Raw genomic sequence first — 15,301 nt, forward strand, 5'->3', positions numbered from 1 at the left:
GCATCTTATTCTTCACTGACTGGCAGTGACTGCTTGTAACAACAGCAAATATTTAACATTCTTCATTGTACTAAAACTATATTTTAATCTATGACACACACAGATTGAATAAGTGTCAAAAATTAAACATAACAAATGAAAATTTCACAAGAACAAATCAGGTAGTTTTCTCAAATAAACCAGCTACAGGCAGAAAAATTAGAAATCACTGAGGATTACAAAACTCCTCTGATATGTGTGTGTGTGTGCTGACCTACTACCTGCAGGAATGTGAGGTATTCCTGTGGTTTCTGGACTGACGTTCCCAGGCAGTTACATCACCCAGCTGACCGTCTGACAGCCGCTTCCTGAACCATGAAAGAAAAACCAGATCGAGATATTTTTAGCCCCAAAGTGAGACAATTTATTTGATCTGCAGAGTTTTATGGCCTTTAATAGTGTGCATTGTAAGCAGGGAGAAAAGCTCATCTTTGCGTAATATCAGCCTCTGATTACACAGATTATCCAACATGATTATCCCTAATATGGCTGAAAATCAGTTTGTTGAGCATTGAAAGCTTCCTTGAGTTTGTTAGGAATGTAAAAGTTGTTGCTATCAGAAGGTTGATGATGTTTTCACACTCACAGTAACCAACAAACTTAAATGACTGACTGAAAGGGCTGGTGTTTGGGTGCTGATTGGTTCAAAAATAGTTAATGCAGGTTAAGTGTTTCTTAAAACAAAGTTAAAATGATGATAATAACTGGCTTGAAGACTCTGCGGGTCAGAAGTCGATGTCATCACCACAGCATGTCTTTTTATTGTAAATAATCACAACTTTATAACTTTCCCCCTCTTTTCCAGCTATTTTCACATTTCAAACAATATTACAGACTACTTTCTGCTTTATTATAATTCATTATTATTACCAACTGTCATACTGTTAAAACTTTCTTATTTAGATTCTAAATATATTCTTCCCTTTTATTATAAAGTGATTTTCAGTGTATAATTTAGCAAATGCACAAAGACTGGCAGCCTTCAAATGAGGTTTTTGGCCAAAAAATTGGCAAAATTTCAAGACCCCTTGGATGATCAAAAGAAGAAAGAAGGGGAAAGTTTTCTAGCATTACACACAAGCAGTGACAGATATGTTGCTAAATCCTGACATTGTCTTTTTCCAGTTGAGCTCCAATCAGTTTTTCAGCTGCTCCCTTCTCACCACAGCAGGATAATCAGCACATTTGGTTGGTCACAGATTTTTAGCCGATGACCTTTCTTATGCAACCCTCCGAGGCTTTTTGTCTCCTCCCAGTCTGAAACTGGGGATCTGTCAGGCCTCTGAGCCACAAAACACTGGACAGAAATCAACTGAAACATTCATTTGAAGAAAATAAATATATAAATTGCTTTAACTTCGACAGAAATTCTGGAGCATCAGTGCTGTTCTCTGAGAGCTGACTGTGGAAGTTGGCGCCCTCTTGTGGACGCGCTCGCACACATCACACATCCTCTGTTTCTGACGGCACCTGAATGCAGCACAGCATTTTTCTTCAGCAGTTTCCCTTTAAGTGCGGATGAAAGGCTGTTATGTAATTTGGGTGAAAGAGGAGGAAGAGCAGCGGACTGAATGGAGGACAGCCGGCACTGACAGCTCGAAGAGGACCCTGACAGGTAGGGCGCCGCTGACCCTGCAGGTGTAGATAAACCGCTATAGTATTCAGCCTGAGGTATCCGCGTTATGTCCGATGTGACGTTTTCAGCACGTTAAAAGGACACGAGAGTTTTTAATGTAACCTTTGTGTTTGCTGCTCTACCATCAAACCGTCAGTGAACAAAATATTCAAAAAGAGAAGTTTGTCTCTTTAACCCTGTGACCGTTACGGTTAAAGGAAACTTCCGCATTTTTTCTCAACGTAAACTTGTTTTACTCATTTTCCGGTTCTAACCTTTAAAAAAAAAAAAACGCCTAACAAATGCACTTTTTTACTTGGTCTGATTTCTGCATCAAAGCAAACTTCCAAATCCCGATTACTGTGTATTACTACGGTATATTACGAGTAGAAGTAGTTTATTTTTTAAGCATATTCCCCCTGCAGGTGCTTTCTCCTGAAACTGTGAACTTTGCAGCTGCTTCAAAGGTTCAGGATCTTTCGGGGTTGGGCTTGCAGCACTGGACGTTGTTCAGTGGGTTAAGTAATCCTGTTGTATCCTGTTGATTTCGTGGCACTTGCTTTGAGGCGATTTCTTGTCAAAATCATAGACTGTATATGAAAGATGGAAGTAATACCTCGACATTAACTATTAACAATTGCTGTGTCGATTTGCTGTTACCATAAGTTGCCATATTTGTGGTCGTGTGCTCATTATCAACATGCCTGGTTCAATGCTGCATTTATGACATATGTGTGTGGAAGCCATGGACGCAGGTGCCTGATAATTAGAGCTAAGAAACAAGCAAACATGTGGTGGTTTAGCTCACTGGCTTTAGCAGGCAACTCCTATTACTGAGTTTTGGGTTCATATTTTACACTCAGCTCTACCTGCTCCCTTTCTTCCAGTTTTTTTCAAAGCATTTATGTATAATTAAAATTAATTTAAAGGGAACCTACAAGAAGTTTGTATTATATTTTTAGTGAGTTGAATTTCATTTACCACAAATTTTTATTATTATAAGCAATGTAATTACACTTAAAATGCTTTAAAAAGGGGCAAAAACGTTGGGGAAGCCTTAGCTGACAGTGATCAGCTGAAACCTGTCAGTCAAAGCAGCCACTCCCCAAACCTTAAGCCTTACTGGTTTATTTAAGAAAATAAATCACCACATCAGTACAGAGGAAATCATCCACAAAGGCCAACACTGTTTTTGTACCAGTACTCCTTAAATATAAGAAATAACTGTGGTTAACACACTCACCTTTTGTGTGAGAGAGCCCCCAACCAATACCAGGAAGAGATACAAACATACCCTCATGAGCAAGTCTAGCCATAGTCCTCGTCTCAAACTTGGATAAATGGGTTGGGTTGTGTCAGGGGAGACATCTGGAGTAAAGTCTGTAGCTTAAAGTCTAACTATAACAATGCATGCTGATAACGCCACGGCTTTACACTTTCTCAGGTTCAAACAACAAAAACCAAAAAGTACGTTAAACCAGTTTGTGTGTGTCATCTTTTCCCACCTTCACTTTCTGCAGTGGAAAAGTGGATCTTTTACACTAAAAGTGAAAAAAGTGATGCCATAAGGTTGGAAAACTATGGGAATATTTTTTATTTATCAGCTTAAGTTAGGCTTTGTCTTTTTTTTGGAGTGAAGGCATAAATAAGTCAGCACATTTCCCTGACTATATGTTTGTTTACAGCTATATTTATCATTGACTGAGGCCAAGACTGTGTGATTTAACTGGACTTTTGTCACTTCAGTACTCTGGATGCAGTACTGAGCGTCTGTATCTATTATTATTATTATACAGTATAACACTATTAGTTACTCTTCTTACTGTCTTGGAGCAACTGTGAGGACACAATTTCCTCTGGGACTAACAAAGTATTCAGATTCTGCTTGATTATCTACAGTTAAACTGAGCTGAGAGTGCAGTTTGTGATCTGTTTTTTTTTTTTTTTTTTTTTAAAGGAGTCTGCAACGATGGAGCTGAATGTGGCCAAAACGATACTGCTGGCAGGAGGTGTCCTGGTTGTGCCTGTGCTCGCTTTCGTCACCTCCTTCCTGTTCTGGCCTGGAGCGCTCCTCAAGGCGTACAACTGGTAAAGGCACAGAGAGGACATACACACAGAGAACAAACAGGCGGGTTAGACTTGTATCTGTTTGGTTTAGGCACACCACTGGATTATAGCAGAAGAAATGGAAAAGATTTTCCACCTACAGTACTGTGCAAAAGTCTCGAGTCGTTCCTTATTTCTCATGTTTTGCTTCCAAGCAGCCAGACTTTGTTGTGATTTTTTTTTAAGTGGTCATCATCAGTAGGTATGGAGGTCTTCCAAACCTTTTCTTTGGATATTGGCTGCTTTCCATGAGGGAAAAATAAAGAAATTACAGGCCTGAAAAACTACAGCTGATAAACCGTAGCAGTATCTGAGAGTTATGTCCTTAAGAAATAGGAAAATCCAGCAAATGTCATGAAACACTGTGTGCAGGCAGGAGAAGGACCCAAACGCAGACTCTCGGACACAAGGTTTAAACTAAAAAAAACCTCAGTTTTATTTGCTGGCAGGGGGAAGCATACAAAACTACACTGGGAACTCTAACTTCATGAGGAACCAAAGGGAGCGTAACACTGACACAGAAACACAGGGCTTAAATACACTGGGGAATAACGAGGGGAATGAGACACAAAAGGAGAGCACAGCTGGGAGAAATCAGACATGACGAGACCAAAGGGAAGCAAAACTCAATACATTCACCTAGGACACAGATCTTCAAAGTAAAACAGGAAATGTAACACTGAGACACGGAGTTAACTAGGGGAACAGCTGACAGAGCAACTAAGAAACACAGAGAACAAACATGAGGGAGGCACAGAGAACATAAACACTAGGAATGATCACAAATAACATAAAACACTGGGTCAGTGAACCCAGGACCGTGACAGTAAAGACCTGACAAAGGACCAGAAGAGTCATCTGACCCTTCGGCTGATCCCTTTACTGTTCACTGAAGTTTCATTAGAAATGGTGTCAGTGAAGGGTGGCTGCCAAGAAGCCATTCTGAAGATAAGGAAACAGGAAAAAGACTTGGTGGCTCAGGACTTTTGCACTTTTGTACAGTGGTTTTCCATTTTTCTTATTTTTTTATGAAAATAAATGTTACTCAAAGCAATTTTCTTCAAAGTTACTAAACCCACCAGATAAAGCCTTCAACAGCAACAAACAGATAAACTGGACCTGTGTTACATTTGAATGAAAATAATGTAGTTCCTGTATTCCAATACAGCTTCAAAAATGCTTTTATTGTGAAAGAGCCAAAGCAGTGACCTTTCCTTCTGAACTTTAGACTAAGCTGTTAAAAAAACTACATGCTGGCTGATTACTGGATTACTGATGTTGCTTCACTCTGTCTTACACACACTCACACACACACACACACACACAAAGTGCTGACTCACTGACATGTAATAGAAGAAGAAAAACATGTACAAAGAATTAACAGTGAAACTGTGACTGTGTAGAAGATTATTTTTATCTGTCGAGATCATTTTGGTCCCAGATTTCAGGGACCGTTCCTGATCTCTGTTTTTATTTTGTTCGGTTTTTATTTTTTAACCCTGACCGTTACAAGGGTAGCAGAAATTCACCTCAGTTAAATAATCATTATGTTTCTGTTGAGTAATGAAGCTGGATTTGTGGTGGATATGAATATCCAAAGTGTTGCACAATAAATTATTAAACAATCACATGAATAAACTGTGGAAATAAGTGGCAGAGCATCCCTGTTATTTTCATAACAGCAGTTATAAAATGATTTCTACAGGACATTATCTTTTCATGACGAACCTTTAATTTTCTAGTGTGCTTTTATTTTGTGGGGGAATTTTCCCATTATTGTAATTTCACACCAGTTTTGACTGCATAATGACCCCTTTCATATGAAACCATGTGCAGCTACAGGATGTTGAACTGAATCCTAAAATTAAGTGATGATCAGAGTCAGAGAAAATTCAGAAACAGTGACCTTGCTTTTAAAGACTACACAATCACATGGTTTATTTCATTATGTTAGTGGATGGATCGCCTCGTGTTTAATCCTCAGGTTTCACTGAACATGCAGAACACGAGACTTTATAACGGCTCACCTGTAAATCTCTGCAGGTATTGGCGCCGCAGGCTCGGATTGGTTGTCCGCTACTCTCACCGTGGCAATTACCGCTTCTGTTATTCCTCACGCGGGGCACCAGGAGGCACAACACCATCACTGCTGCTGCTCCACGGCTTCTCTGCCACCAAGGATATGTGGCTACCTGTTGTCAAGGTTTTTACACGAAAAAAAATCAAAACATCAGATTTACATGTTTGTGACAGTGGCGTTTTCACTGCTAAAAAAGGAACTTCAGCTCAGCTGTGTGTAAATCTGGAAACACAGGGTTGGTGAATTGTGCGTGGAAGCTGTCCCCTTTGTAAAATCTTGCTTTTGGGCAAAAATCTGTAACTGTTGAAGCAGATTTTGTCAGATTTGACTGGTGACTCTCCAGCCTTTCTGTCATGAAGTGTATGTAAGTGAGCCTCTGGTGTGTTTGCTTTCTCCTCCAGTTCCTCCCTAGAAACCAACATGTGGTGTGTGTGGACATGCCGGGACACGAGGGGACAAGTCGCACTGGTCCAGAGGATTACAGCATCCGCGGTCAGGTCGAACGAATCCACCAGGTCTGTACAAACGTGTCTGTGTGTGACACTTGCACACTTTGTAATAATTATAAGTTTGGAAAAACCACTGGGATATCTTTCAGGGGGAGGTTATTCGTGTAATCAAAGCCAGGTTGCCAGGTTTGGACCACAGCAGAAGCACTGATCTACTGTCCTGTTTCAAAACTCACCTCTCTGTTTTTCTTCCTGTGTAGTTTGTGCAGAGTATCGGTCTCGATAAAAGACCCTTCCACCTGGTCGGCACATCAATGGGTGGCAACGTCGCAGGGGTATACGCTGCCACTTACCCCACCCACCTATCCAGCGTCACCTTGGTTTGCCCGGCAGGTAAACTCAGCAGGCAGACTGCACCTACTGCACCTTATGTTTGCTGATGATGATCAGGTTTGCATAATTCCTCTTCCTCCTCTTCTCTCCCCACCAGGCCTGGTTTACCCGACAGACTCGGAGTTCATCAGTCGCCTGAGGGAGCTAGAGAAGGGTGAGAAGGATGAGTCGATCCCGCTCGTCCCCACCACCATTCAGGAGCTCGAGGACATGCTGAGACTCTGTTGTTACACCCCCCCAAAACTCCCCCGACAGGTACAGGGCTGAGCTACATGGGCACAGTTTAGATTCTTTGTAGAAATGACCTCCTTCACAAGTTTCCTTGTCCGCATGATGCTTTGTATCAGCACATCATTAGGACAAGGAAAGATGTGAAGGAGAATTTATAAGGATTAAGGAGAAATCACATTAAACTACTTAAACAATGTGACTGTGGGTTTTAAGGTCGGTTTGCTGTGGTGAAGCTAAAATTTACTAAAGTTTAACTACAATACTCTCATGTTTAATAGCTTCCTCTTCCAAATTCATCCTGCAGACTGCCATCCGCTTTATTTTTATGTTTTATCTTTGCAGTTTAAGCCTTTTATCTACTTCACAGAAGTAGAAGCTTAGAAATGTTGGAATGAGATAGAAAACATAGCAGTATTTTACGTATGATACTTAGTTCCTCTGAACCTCCTTTCCTTCCATAAAAGATACTCCAGCTTGTTTTAGTATTTACAGAATTCAACCATCACACAGACACTTCTGGGTCACTTTGCGTTAAGGCTTGTAACAATATACCTGCTCTCAGTCCGACACACTGCCAGTACTGCTGTTGCTTTTATTTGTTTCTCTTTATTTATTTGCATTTGTGTGCATGTGTGTTGTTAGGTGCTGAGCGGTCTCCTTGCCAACAGGATCCCAAACAATGATTTCTACAAAGAAGGTCAGTCCGCTCACCATCACCTGCTCTTTTCTTCTCTTTGTCCTGTCCTCCTCCCCTCACCCCCAACCGGTCCCTGAGCCTGGTTCTGCTGGAGGTTTTTTCCTGTTAAAAGGGAGTTTTTCCTTCCCACCATCACCTCGTTGCTCAAAGGTGGTCGTATGATTACTGGGGTTGCTTGCAGAGATGCTTGCATCTCTGTAATAATGTAGTGTCTCTGCCTTACAATATAAAGCACCTTGAGGCGACGGCTGTTGTGATTTGGCGCTATATATATTAAACAGAATTGAAGTGAACTGAGTTCAAGCAGTGCTCCATCGACAGTCACAGATTACTGAGGGATTTGATATGACCCTGTGCCTCCTGAGTTTTTTCATTATTTTCTATTTTTGACACTAATACGATTCATATTAATTCATTTATTTCAGTTTTGATTTTGCATAATTTTTCCCACCAGCTACAACACTTCCTCTTCAGCTCTTTAATATCAAAAGCTTATATAGATAATCTTCCTCTTTTCTCAAAGTCTTTTAGCTCAAAGCTGATCTCCATATGCAGATATGTACACACGAGTATGGACAGAAATTTTATGGTTCATAATTCAGGTTTGAGCAGGTTTTGAGAGTCCATGTGGAGAGTGAACATCTGATGATGATTTGGGCTCTTTTTTTATTTATGTTGGCCACTTGAAGCTCCAGAGTTAGGCATCAGAGTTTTAATCTTTCAGTGTAAAAATGAGAAAGCAATTTGTGCAACAAAGACATTTCAGATAAATTAATTAGTGAAGGAAAGTACTTTTGATATGACTCACTTGCATAAAGACAGTGAAGTAGGTTGATAAGCAGATTGTGCTTACTTCTACTCTGCAGTAATTATTTTCCCTGTAGTAACTCATTGCCTGTGTGTGTGTGTGTGTGTGTGTGTGTGTGTGTGTGTGTGTGTAGTGTTCATGGAGATTGTCGGGGAGAAGTCTCGCCACTCGCTACAAGAAAACATGCATCTGATCACAGTGCCCCTGCAGGTTATCTGGGGGAAGGAAGACCAGGTAAATTCACAACCCCACAGCAGTGATGATCATTTGAAAACGATGGCTCAGCCCCAATTTTCTGCCCTTTGCGGGTAGGATGTACTGCTTCTTCTTTTAAAAAAAAATTAGGGGTGCTGGTCATCAGAACTGCCAAGTGGCCCTCCTCATCTACTTGTGCTCACTACGTCCTTCATATTTAAATTATCGAATCACTGTTGAGAGAAGATTAACAGTATCCATATTAATAAGACAGAAAAAAATTAAATTGTACAGTTGAAAAAAAAATTTCTACCAGGCTGTAAATATGCCTTTTAATGCTGTAAAGTTCAAAGTTCATTTTAATATGGAAGTCTATAGGAATTGACAACAGAGCATGAATATCTGTAAATCTGTAAATCTCCGTCATGTGGTGTTGGGATATTTCAGTGTGTCAGTGCAGTCGTGCTGCAGCGTCACACAGAGCTGCTAACACACTTGTCTGAACTCTCAGGTGCTGGACGTTTCGGGCGCCGCTGTGCTGCAGGGGGCGCTGCCTCACTGCCAGGTGACGGTGTTGGACAGCTGTGGTCACTCTGTGGCTCTGGAGCGACCGAGAAAAGCCGCCAAACTCATCACGGACTTCCTGTCTGAGCAGGCAGTCAGCGATGGCAACGTAAAGAAAGTTTCTTGAAGAAAAACCTTTGAACTGTACGCCAACCCCTGACCTCATGATGATGAAGGAGAGGAGAAGTATGATGAGATTTCTACATCAACGTTTATGTCTGTAAACAAACTGAACAAACGCACAAAAGTATTACTTTACTTTAAGATATTCCTGATGTTTTCATCTGTCTGACTCTTACTGCCCTGCAGGCGGCTGATATCCATAATCTTTAGAGTTTAATGTCATGGTATCAATCCTTGTCTTCATGTTTCACTTTCAGAAAACTGTATTTTAGTCTTTTGTTTGCAGCTGTTTGTAAACTATGCAGTGGACTGACTGCATACATCACAAAAACACCATCAGACTGAATTTACAATGAAACATTTACTGTTGGTTAATATGTGATTTGTATCCTTTAGCTATTAACTTTAATATATAAAGTTTGAAAAATGGTGGAATTAAAAGATTTTGTGTGTTTAAGATTGTTGGTTGAAAAATCCTGTCATTTTGGCATAACAAGACATAACACATCAAGTAATTTATTCAAGATGCACAGGAAGTAGTCACTGCCCACGAGGCTCTGCAATTCAGATTTATTTGTCACATGTTGTTAGTACAGGGTCAGCATTACAATAAAATGTGTTTGAAGAGATGAAACATGATTAAAATACTAAAAGTGACATGATTTTAAAAAACTAAGATGAAAAAAGTAGAGAGAACTACTTTGTACAATGTATTGCAGTAAAGTAGCAGTTCAGCTGGGACTGAATATGTAGTTAAACTTCTTTTTAGCCCAAGAAGATGAATGATGTAAGCTCAAGCTGTGAAGTTTAATATGCTATATGCTATTTATTAGCACCACTGAAAGGTTAGGGTTACACAAGTTGTAAATGTTATTTTGACATTGTGAGGGCGACGAATCCATTCCTGTCAAATACAACCTGAAATTTTTTAAAAATGAATGAATGAATGAATAATAATTTTTATTTTCACAGAGAAAAATTATGTGGAAAAAATGTAATCCATAAGACAAACATTTGGATTATTACCTCAAAATGTTGATTCAATAACTCAAAATTTCACAAATTAATTTTAAATTATTTTGTCAGAGTTAGTGAGTTAGTAATTCGAAATTTCGACTGATAGATGGCAAAAATGTTTGTTTGTTTTTTTTGTGGCAGTGGCAGAAACAAGCTTCCAAATAATGTTTTCAACGTACAAGACAAAATAAGCCGTCTCGTGGCGAAGAGTGATCCATCTTGCAGTTTTACGCATCTTTGTAAAAGCTGGTTGCGCATGCGCTGCTGGGGTCCCCTTCCCCCTTGGTGAAATACGTTTCTCTGGGACTGCGGACTTCTCGGCACGCTGTGTGTCCTCCACGTTTTAGCAGCTGGTGAGTGAAGTGCTTCTGCTTTTATTAAACTTCAGAACAAATTAAAAATGTTCATTTTCGTCTGTGTGTCAGTGAGTCGATAACAGAGAAGCAGCTAGCAGCTACAATAACTTAGCTGAAGCTAACGGGTTCACCTTGTCCCGGGTTAGCCGCTTTCAGCTTCGGGTTTTAGAGGCTGTACGGAGTTTTCCTCGTGTTTTATTGACGTTTCACTGTCAGACCTCTGGGCTTCCCAAAACGTAATATTTTAGAGCTTATCAGGTTTCCTCTGAGGTGTTTCTGTTTTACTTTGTTGTTTGCTTTTGTGTAAATGCAGCAGCTTTGTTACCCAAAGCTGCTGTCCAAAGGTCCAGCCCGTAACTAAAATACTTACAAAATGCTTTAAACACCTGCTACTTCAAGTCTTTGATAGTGTACATTGACAGGCCCTCACAAGCTTGTGGAAAATAAAGTGTAACGCACACAGTTCCTGCTTTAGTACAGGTATTTGTTGGCTAACGATAAAATGCAGACATGACGAGGAGACTCTCTGTAAGCTCCACTGTTTTGATTTTTTTTTTTTATAGTCAGCTGATCCACCTGCTGCTCTTCATCAGACAGAGGCTGAGCCACTGATGCTCTGATAGAATGAAAGAGGTGGAGGAGAAGGAAGAAGCATCTGTCTACCAACGGGTCGTGTTGAAAAACGCCTCACCGTACCACTACCTGAAGGTCCGCCTGTAAGTCCCTCATCGTGTTTTTAGAGTTTGATGTTGTGCTGATCCATATATATATATGTATATATATATATATATATATATATATATATATACACACACACACACACACTTTATTTTTTCCTCTGTGTCTTTAGTGTGCTGGAGGATGACTCAACCAGACTAAGTGCCGTTGAACTGAAATACTTCATCATCACAGGCCTGAAGTCTCTGTATGGAGAGGTGAGACCATGAAGACCAGTGAGGAGTCAAGGAGCTTCTGTGTTTGTTTTACTTGTTTTATTCTCCTGAGTTTCAGAACCTTTGTATAATGTGTGTATAGATTTGCATTAAATGCACTATATTGCCAAAAGTATTCACTCACCCATTCAAATCAATGAATTCAGGTGTTCCAGTAACTGTCTTGGCCACAGGTGTATACAATCAAGCACCCAAGCATGCAGACTACTTCTACAAACATTTGTGAAAGAACGGGTTCTACCAGATGTGGGGCTTGGATCCAAGTCTTTTTTTTTTTTTTATGTTTGTGATAATGTATCTTCACGTAAATGTCAAACTGACAGATGAGGTCAACTAGGGGTCTCCATGTACTAAGATGATCACAGATGAAATTGTGATCTCTAGTGAGAGTAGGGAGCAGGTGGAGGTATGTGCTGGAGAGAAGAGGAATGGAAGTCAGTGGAAGCAAGACGGAATACATGAAAAGTACATGAGTGAAACTGCAGTAATAAAAAAAAAAAAATAATGAAGGCAGAGCAGAATTTGCTAAGATTTTTATTGGGATTGACCAGAATGGGCGGGATTAGAAATGAGTGCAGATCAGGCTGAGCAGTTTAGAGCCAAAGTTAGATACAAGGCTGAGGTGGTTTGGATGTGTGCAGAGGAGGGATGGTGCACATACTGGAAGATGCTGAATGTGGAGGGTGAGATTTAAGCAGATGAAAAGAAAAGGAAGATGTTCTGGATAGTCCAAACTATCTGAATCCAGGGTCCTAATTCATGCGTCGCATGGAGGGATGCAGTTTAGCTTTTCTTACTTTGTTTTCACTCCTCAGGTGGGAGCAGCGTTAAACTTTGACGTCCTGAAGTACGATGAGGACACCCTGACCGCTTTCCTCCGTGTTTACAGCAGGTGACCACCGACCATGAGAGAAAGGGGACGGGGTGGGGTGAGGGGGTTTACTCAGGCAGCATTTTGAAAGCACATGGGACAACTGAAACTGAACCAGACTAACCAGCACTTGTTGGTATCGTTTTCTTCTTTTATTATGTGTGTTTGCAGAAGTTTGGTGAAGCTGTGGAGCTCCCTGACTCTTCTCGGCTCCTACCAGAACCAGGCCTGTGCCTTCAGAGTCCTGCAGGTCAGCAGACTTAATCCCCGCTCTTCTCTCATAATAAGAATTTTCTCAGAGGTGATCCACTCCTAGTGAAGTTAATAGACTAAAGAATCGTGATGAGTGATGACAAATAAATCAGAGTTTAAATATTTTGCAGAAAAATAAACTACCAAACTTACTGACAATCTTAACATTTTTTCCTCCAGATTGTCATCATTAAAGCTGCTAATTTGATGCACATCATCCTCTCTTGTGCTAGCATAACATGCTGTAATATACACATCTGTAGGATAGTCTCTTGTTTGCAAATGAGGGTGAACAAAGTGAAGTTCTTCACTGATTTTCATCTTCTGAGCCACAAGTCCTTGAACAACCGATCAGTCACCTTCCACAGAGTTTCTCATGGTTGGGCCTCGTGTGTTTTTTGTGCCGAGCATCAAAGCTCTGCGTCGACCTTGAGACTATCAGCTGTGAAAACCTTACCGCCCCTCCCGACCACATTACCTCCGAGGTGATTATCTCTACTGCCAGGCACAAAAAAATTACGTCCGTGTGGAAGCATTACACATATGTTTGAGCTTTATTGTGCAGAACGATGTTCTGTATTCGCACTCCTGAGCTGAAGAGGAAAGTTTCTGTGTATCAGCTTTAATCTCTACAGGTGATACGTGAGCTTTTTTGTTCTTGTTCATTTTGCTTTTCTGGAACTGCTGCAGTGGATTTAAAATGAAGTAATGAAGTTGCTTTAAGTGTGCACTATGAGGTTTAAAGAGGATGAAACGGAGTATTTTTTTTACTCTCTCTTAACAGATTAGTGCCAAAAAATATGTAACTGTTCTTTTTGTAGCTACTGTTGTTAGATTAAATTTGTATACAATAGATAAGGTGATCAGTAGGGATTCATGTGACACACAATAGCAAGGCGCCACTGTGAGAAAGAGACTGGGAGGCATGCAACATCATGGTTGACTTAAAGAGGACATTGCCCTTTTATATTTCTGTCTCATATAGAGGGTGTGCTGAAAAAGTTCCAGAAAGGGACTGGTCTGATTAAGAGTTGCTGATCTCCCCTTAAGAGCGTCCCGTGGACTGTATCAGCAAGGCCGCTCTTTTCAGATGTCTTCCCGGTATAGCCTCTTGTGCTGGTGCTTCTGCAATTGATGCTGGATTTTCTTGCGTGGAATTAAGTTTCAGTTGTGAGCAAAGATTGTGTTGGTGTGGCTAAAAGAAACGTCCTGTTTCTCAGGGTGCTCTTTACGGACTCACAGGTGCATGCACCACAGTTCAGATCACCGTCTCAAACTTAGAGGCCCACTATGGAAAATGGTCATTTTGTTCCATCTGTAGGTCAAAACTTTGGATTATTATCTCAGAATTTTGACTTACTAACTAAAACTCCTGTAAAAATGAGTCAAAATTTCCAGTAAAGCTGAAGTTTTGAGATTAAAACCCCAAAATTTTGACTTTTTTTTTTTTTTTGTTTTTTTTGTTATAGAAACAAGCTTCCAACCATAAAATCATAACATTTTTGTAATTTAAAGCCTGATAATTGTGACCTAGCCTCATAAGGAGGATGTTTGAGTTGTGCATTTTGCAAAGGTTTCAGTTAGGTCTCCTTTAATTTAAGGAATGTTGCAGTAATGTTGCATCATTTGTGTTTGAGGAACATTTAATCCGAGACATTATAAAGACCATCTTTCTGTCCTGTGTTCAGGTGTCTCCGTTCCTCTTGGCGCTGACTGGAAACAGTCGGGATCTGCAGCTCGACTGAGGCCTGAGGAGCTTTTTTTCCTTCCGCAATGAGTTTCCTGTGGAGGCGAGTCTTTAATAAACCGCTGTCTTCCATCACAGCGGCTCCTCATCTCAGCCGGCCACTCCACATTGGCCAGCGAGCTTCGCTCACCAAAGCGTTCTCCTCCCGTGACGTGGAGGTGTTCGCTGAGCTGACAGGTGACACCAACCCCCTCCACCTGGATCCGGCCTACGCCAGCACCACTTCGTTCGAGACACCTATCGTGCACGGCGTCCTCATCAACGGCCTGATCTCGGCCGTGCTCGGCACCAGGATGCCGGGTCGAGGCTGCATCTTCTTGTACCAGGAGATCCGCTTCCCGGCGCCACTCTACATTGGAGAGGAGGTGCTGGCCGAAGCCGAAGTCCGCAAGATTAAGATGTCGTTTGCCTTCATTGCTGTGACGTGCTCTGTTAAGGATAAAGTGGTGATGGAGGGTGAGGTGATGGTGATGATGCCTGAGGAGCAGCAGCAGAAGGAGTGAGAGGAGGAGGTGGTCACCGCTCACTGTCTCCTCGAAATAGTATTTTGTACATGAGGGACTTTATTATTGTTTATTGCTCAAAGCAAGAAAAACGTGTTTATAGGCAGAACATCTAATATTTGTTTCCAGCTCTGCTTTATTGTTTTGAAATCTTTTGTGTGGAGATAAAATAATAAATTTCTCTTTGAATTTTTCAAACCTGCTCGTGCTGTTATACCCACCTGTTCACACACACAGCTTTCTTTCCTTCCACCATACTGACTCATTTCCTTCAGCTGATTATAAGGTTGAGGTTTTTTTAT

At 40.9% G+C, this 15,301-nt stretch overlaps 2 protein-coding genes across 6 annotated transcripts; both read left to right on the forward strand.

The window, feature by feature from the left end:
- Positions 1–1,495: 1,495 nt before the first annotated feature.
- Positions 1,496–9,757, forward strand: LOC116313707 (abhydrolase domain containing 6, acylglycerol lipase). The gene is made up of 9 exons (XM_031731479.2): positions 1,496–1,654; positions 3,612–3,742; positions 5,804–5,963; positions 6,242–6,355; positions 6,550–6,682; positions 6,780–6,937; positions 7,556–7,610; positions 8,552–8,652; positions 9,125–9,757. Exons 2-9 carry the CDS (start codon positions 3,624–3,626, stop codon positions 9,302–9,304), a joined length of 1,020 nt encoding a protein of 339 aa, XP_031587339.1. The 5' UTR covers positions 1,496–1,654; positions 3,612–3,623; the 3' UTR covers positions 9,305–9,757.
- Positions 9,758–10,537: 780 nt separating this feature from the next.
- On the forward strand, positions 10,538–15,197 carry rpp14 (ribonuclease P/MRP 14 subunit). 5 transcript variants are annotated; one of them, XM_031731482.2, is made up of 6 exons: positions 10,538–10,670; positions 11,237–11,389; positions 11,524–11,608; positions 12,442–12,518; positions 12,669–12,747; positions 14,438–14,629. In XM_031731482.2, the coding sequence occupies exons 2-6, from the start codon at positions 11,298–11,300 to the stop codon at positions 14,492–14,494; spliced, it is 390 nt and encodes a 129-aa protein (XP_031587342.1). In that variant the 5' UTR covers positions 10,538–10,670; positions 11,237–11,297; the 3' UTR covers positions 14,495–14,629. The 5 variants fall into 5 exon arrangements, with proteins under 5 accessions (XP_031587342.1, XP_039468754.1, XP_039468751.1 ...); XM_039612820.1 differs by having other exon boundaries at positions 10,578–10,670; positions 11,267–11,389; XM_039612817.1 differs by lacking the exons at positions 10,538–10,670; positions 11,237–11,389; positions 11,524–11,608; positions 12,442–12,518 and having other exon boundaries at positions 14,438–15,197.
- The last annotated feature ends 104 nt before the right edge of the window (positions 15,198–15,301 follow it).

The sequence above is a fragment of the Oreochromis aureus genome, linkage group 5, assembly GCF_013358895.1.
Source record: "Oreochromis aureus strain Israel breed Guangdong linkage group 5, ZZ_aureus, whole genome shotgun sequence".
In the NCBI taxonomy this organism is placed as follows: Eukaryota; Metazoa; Chordata; class Actinopteri; order Cichliformes; family Cichlidae; genus Oreochromis; species Oreochromis aureus.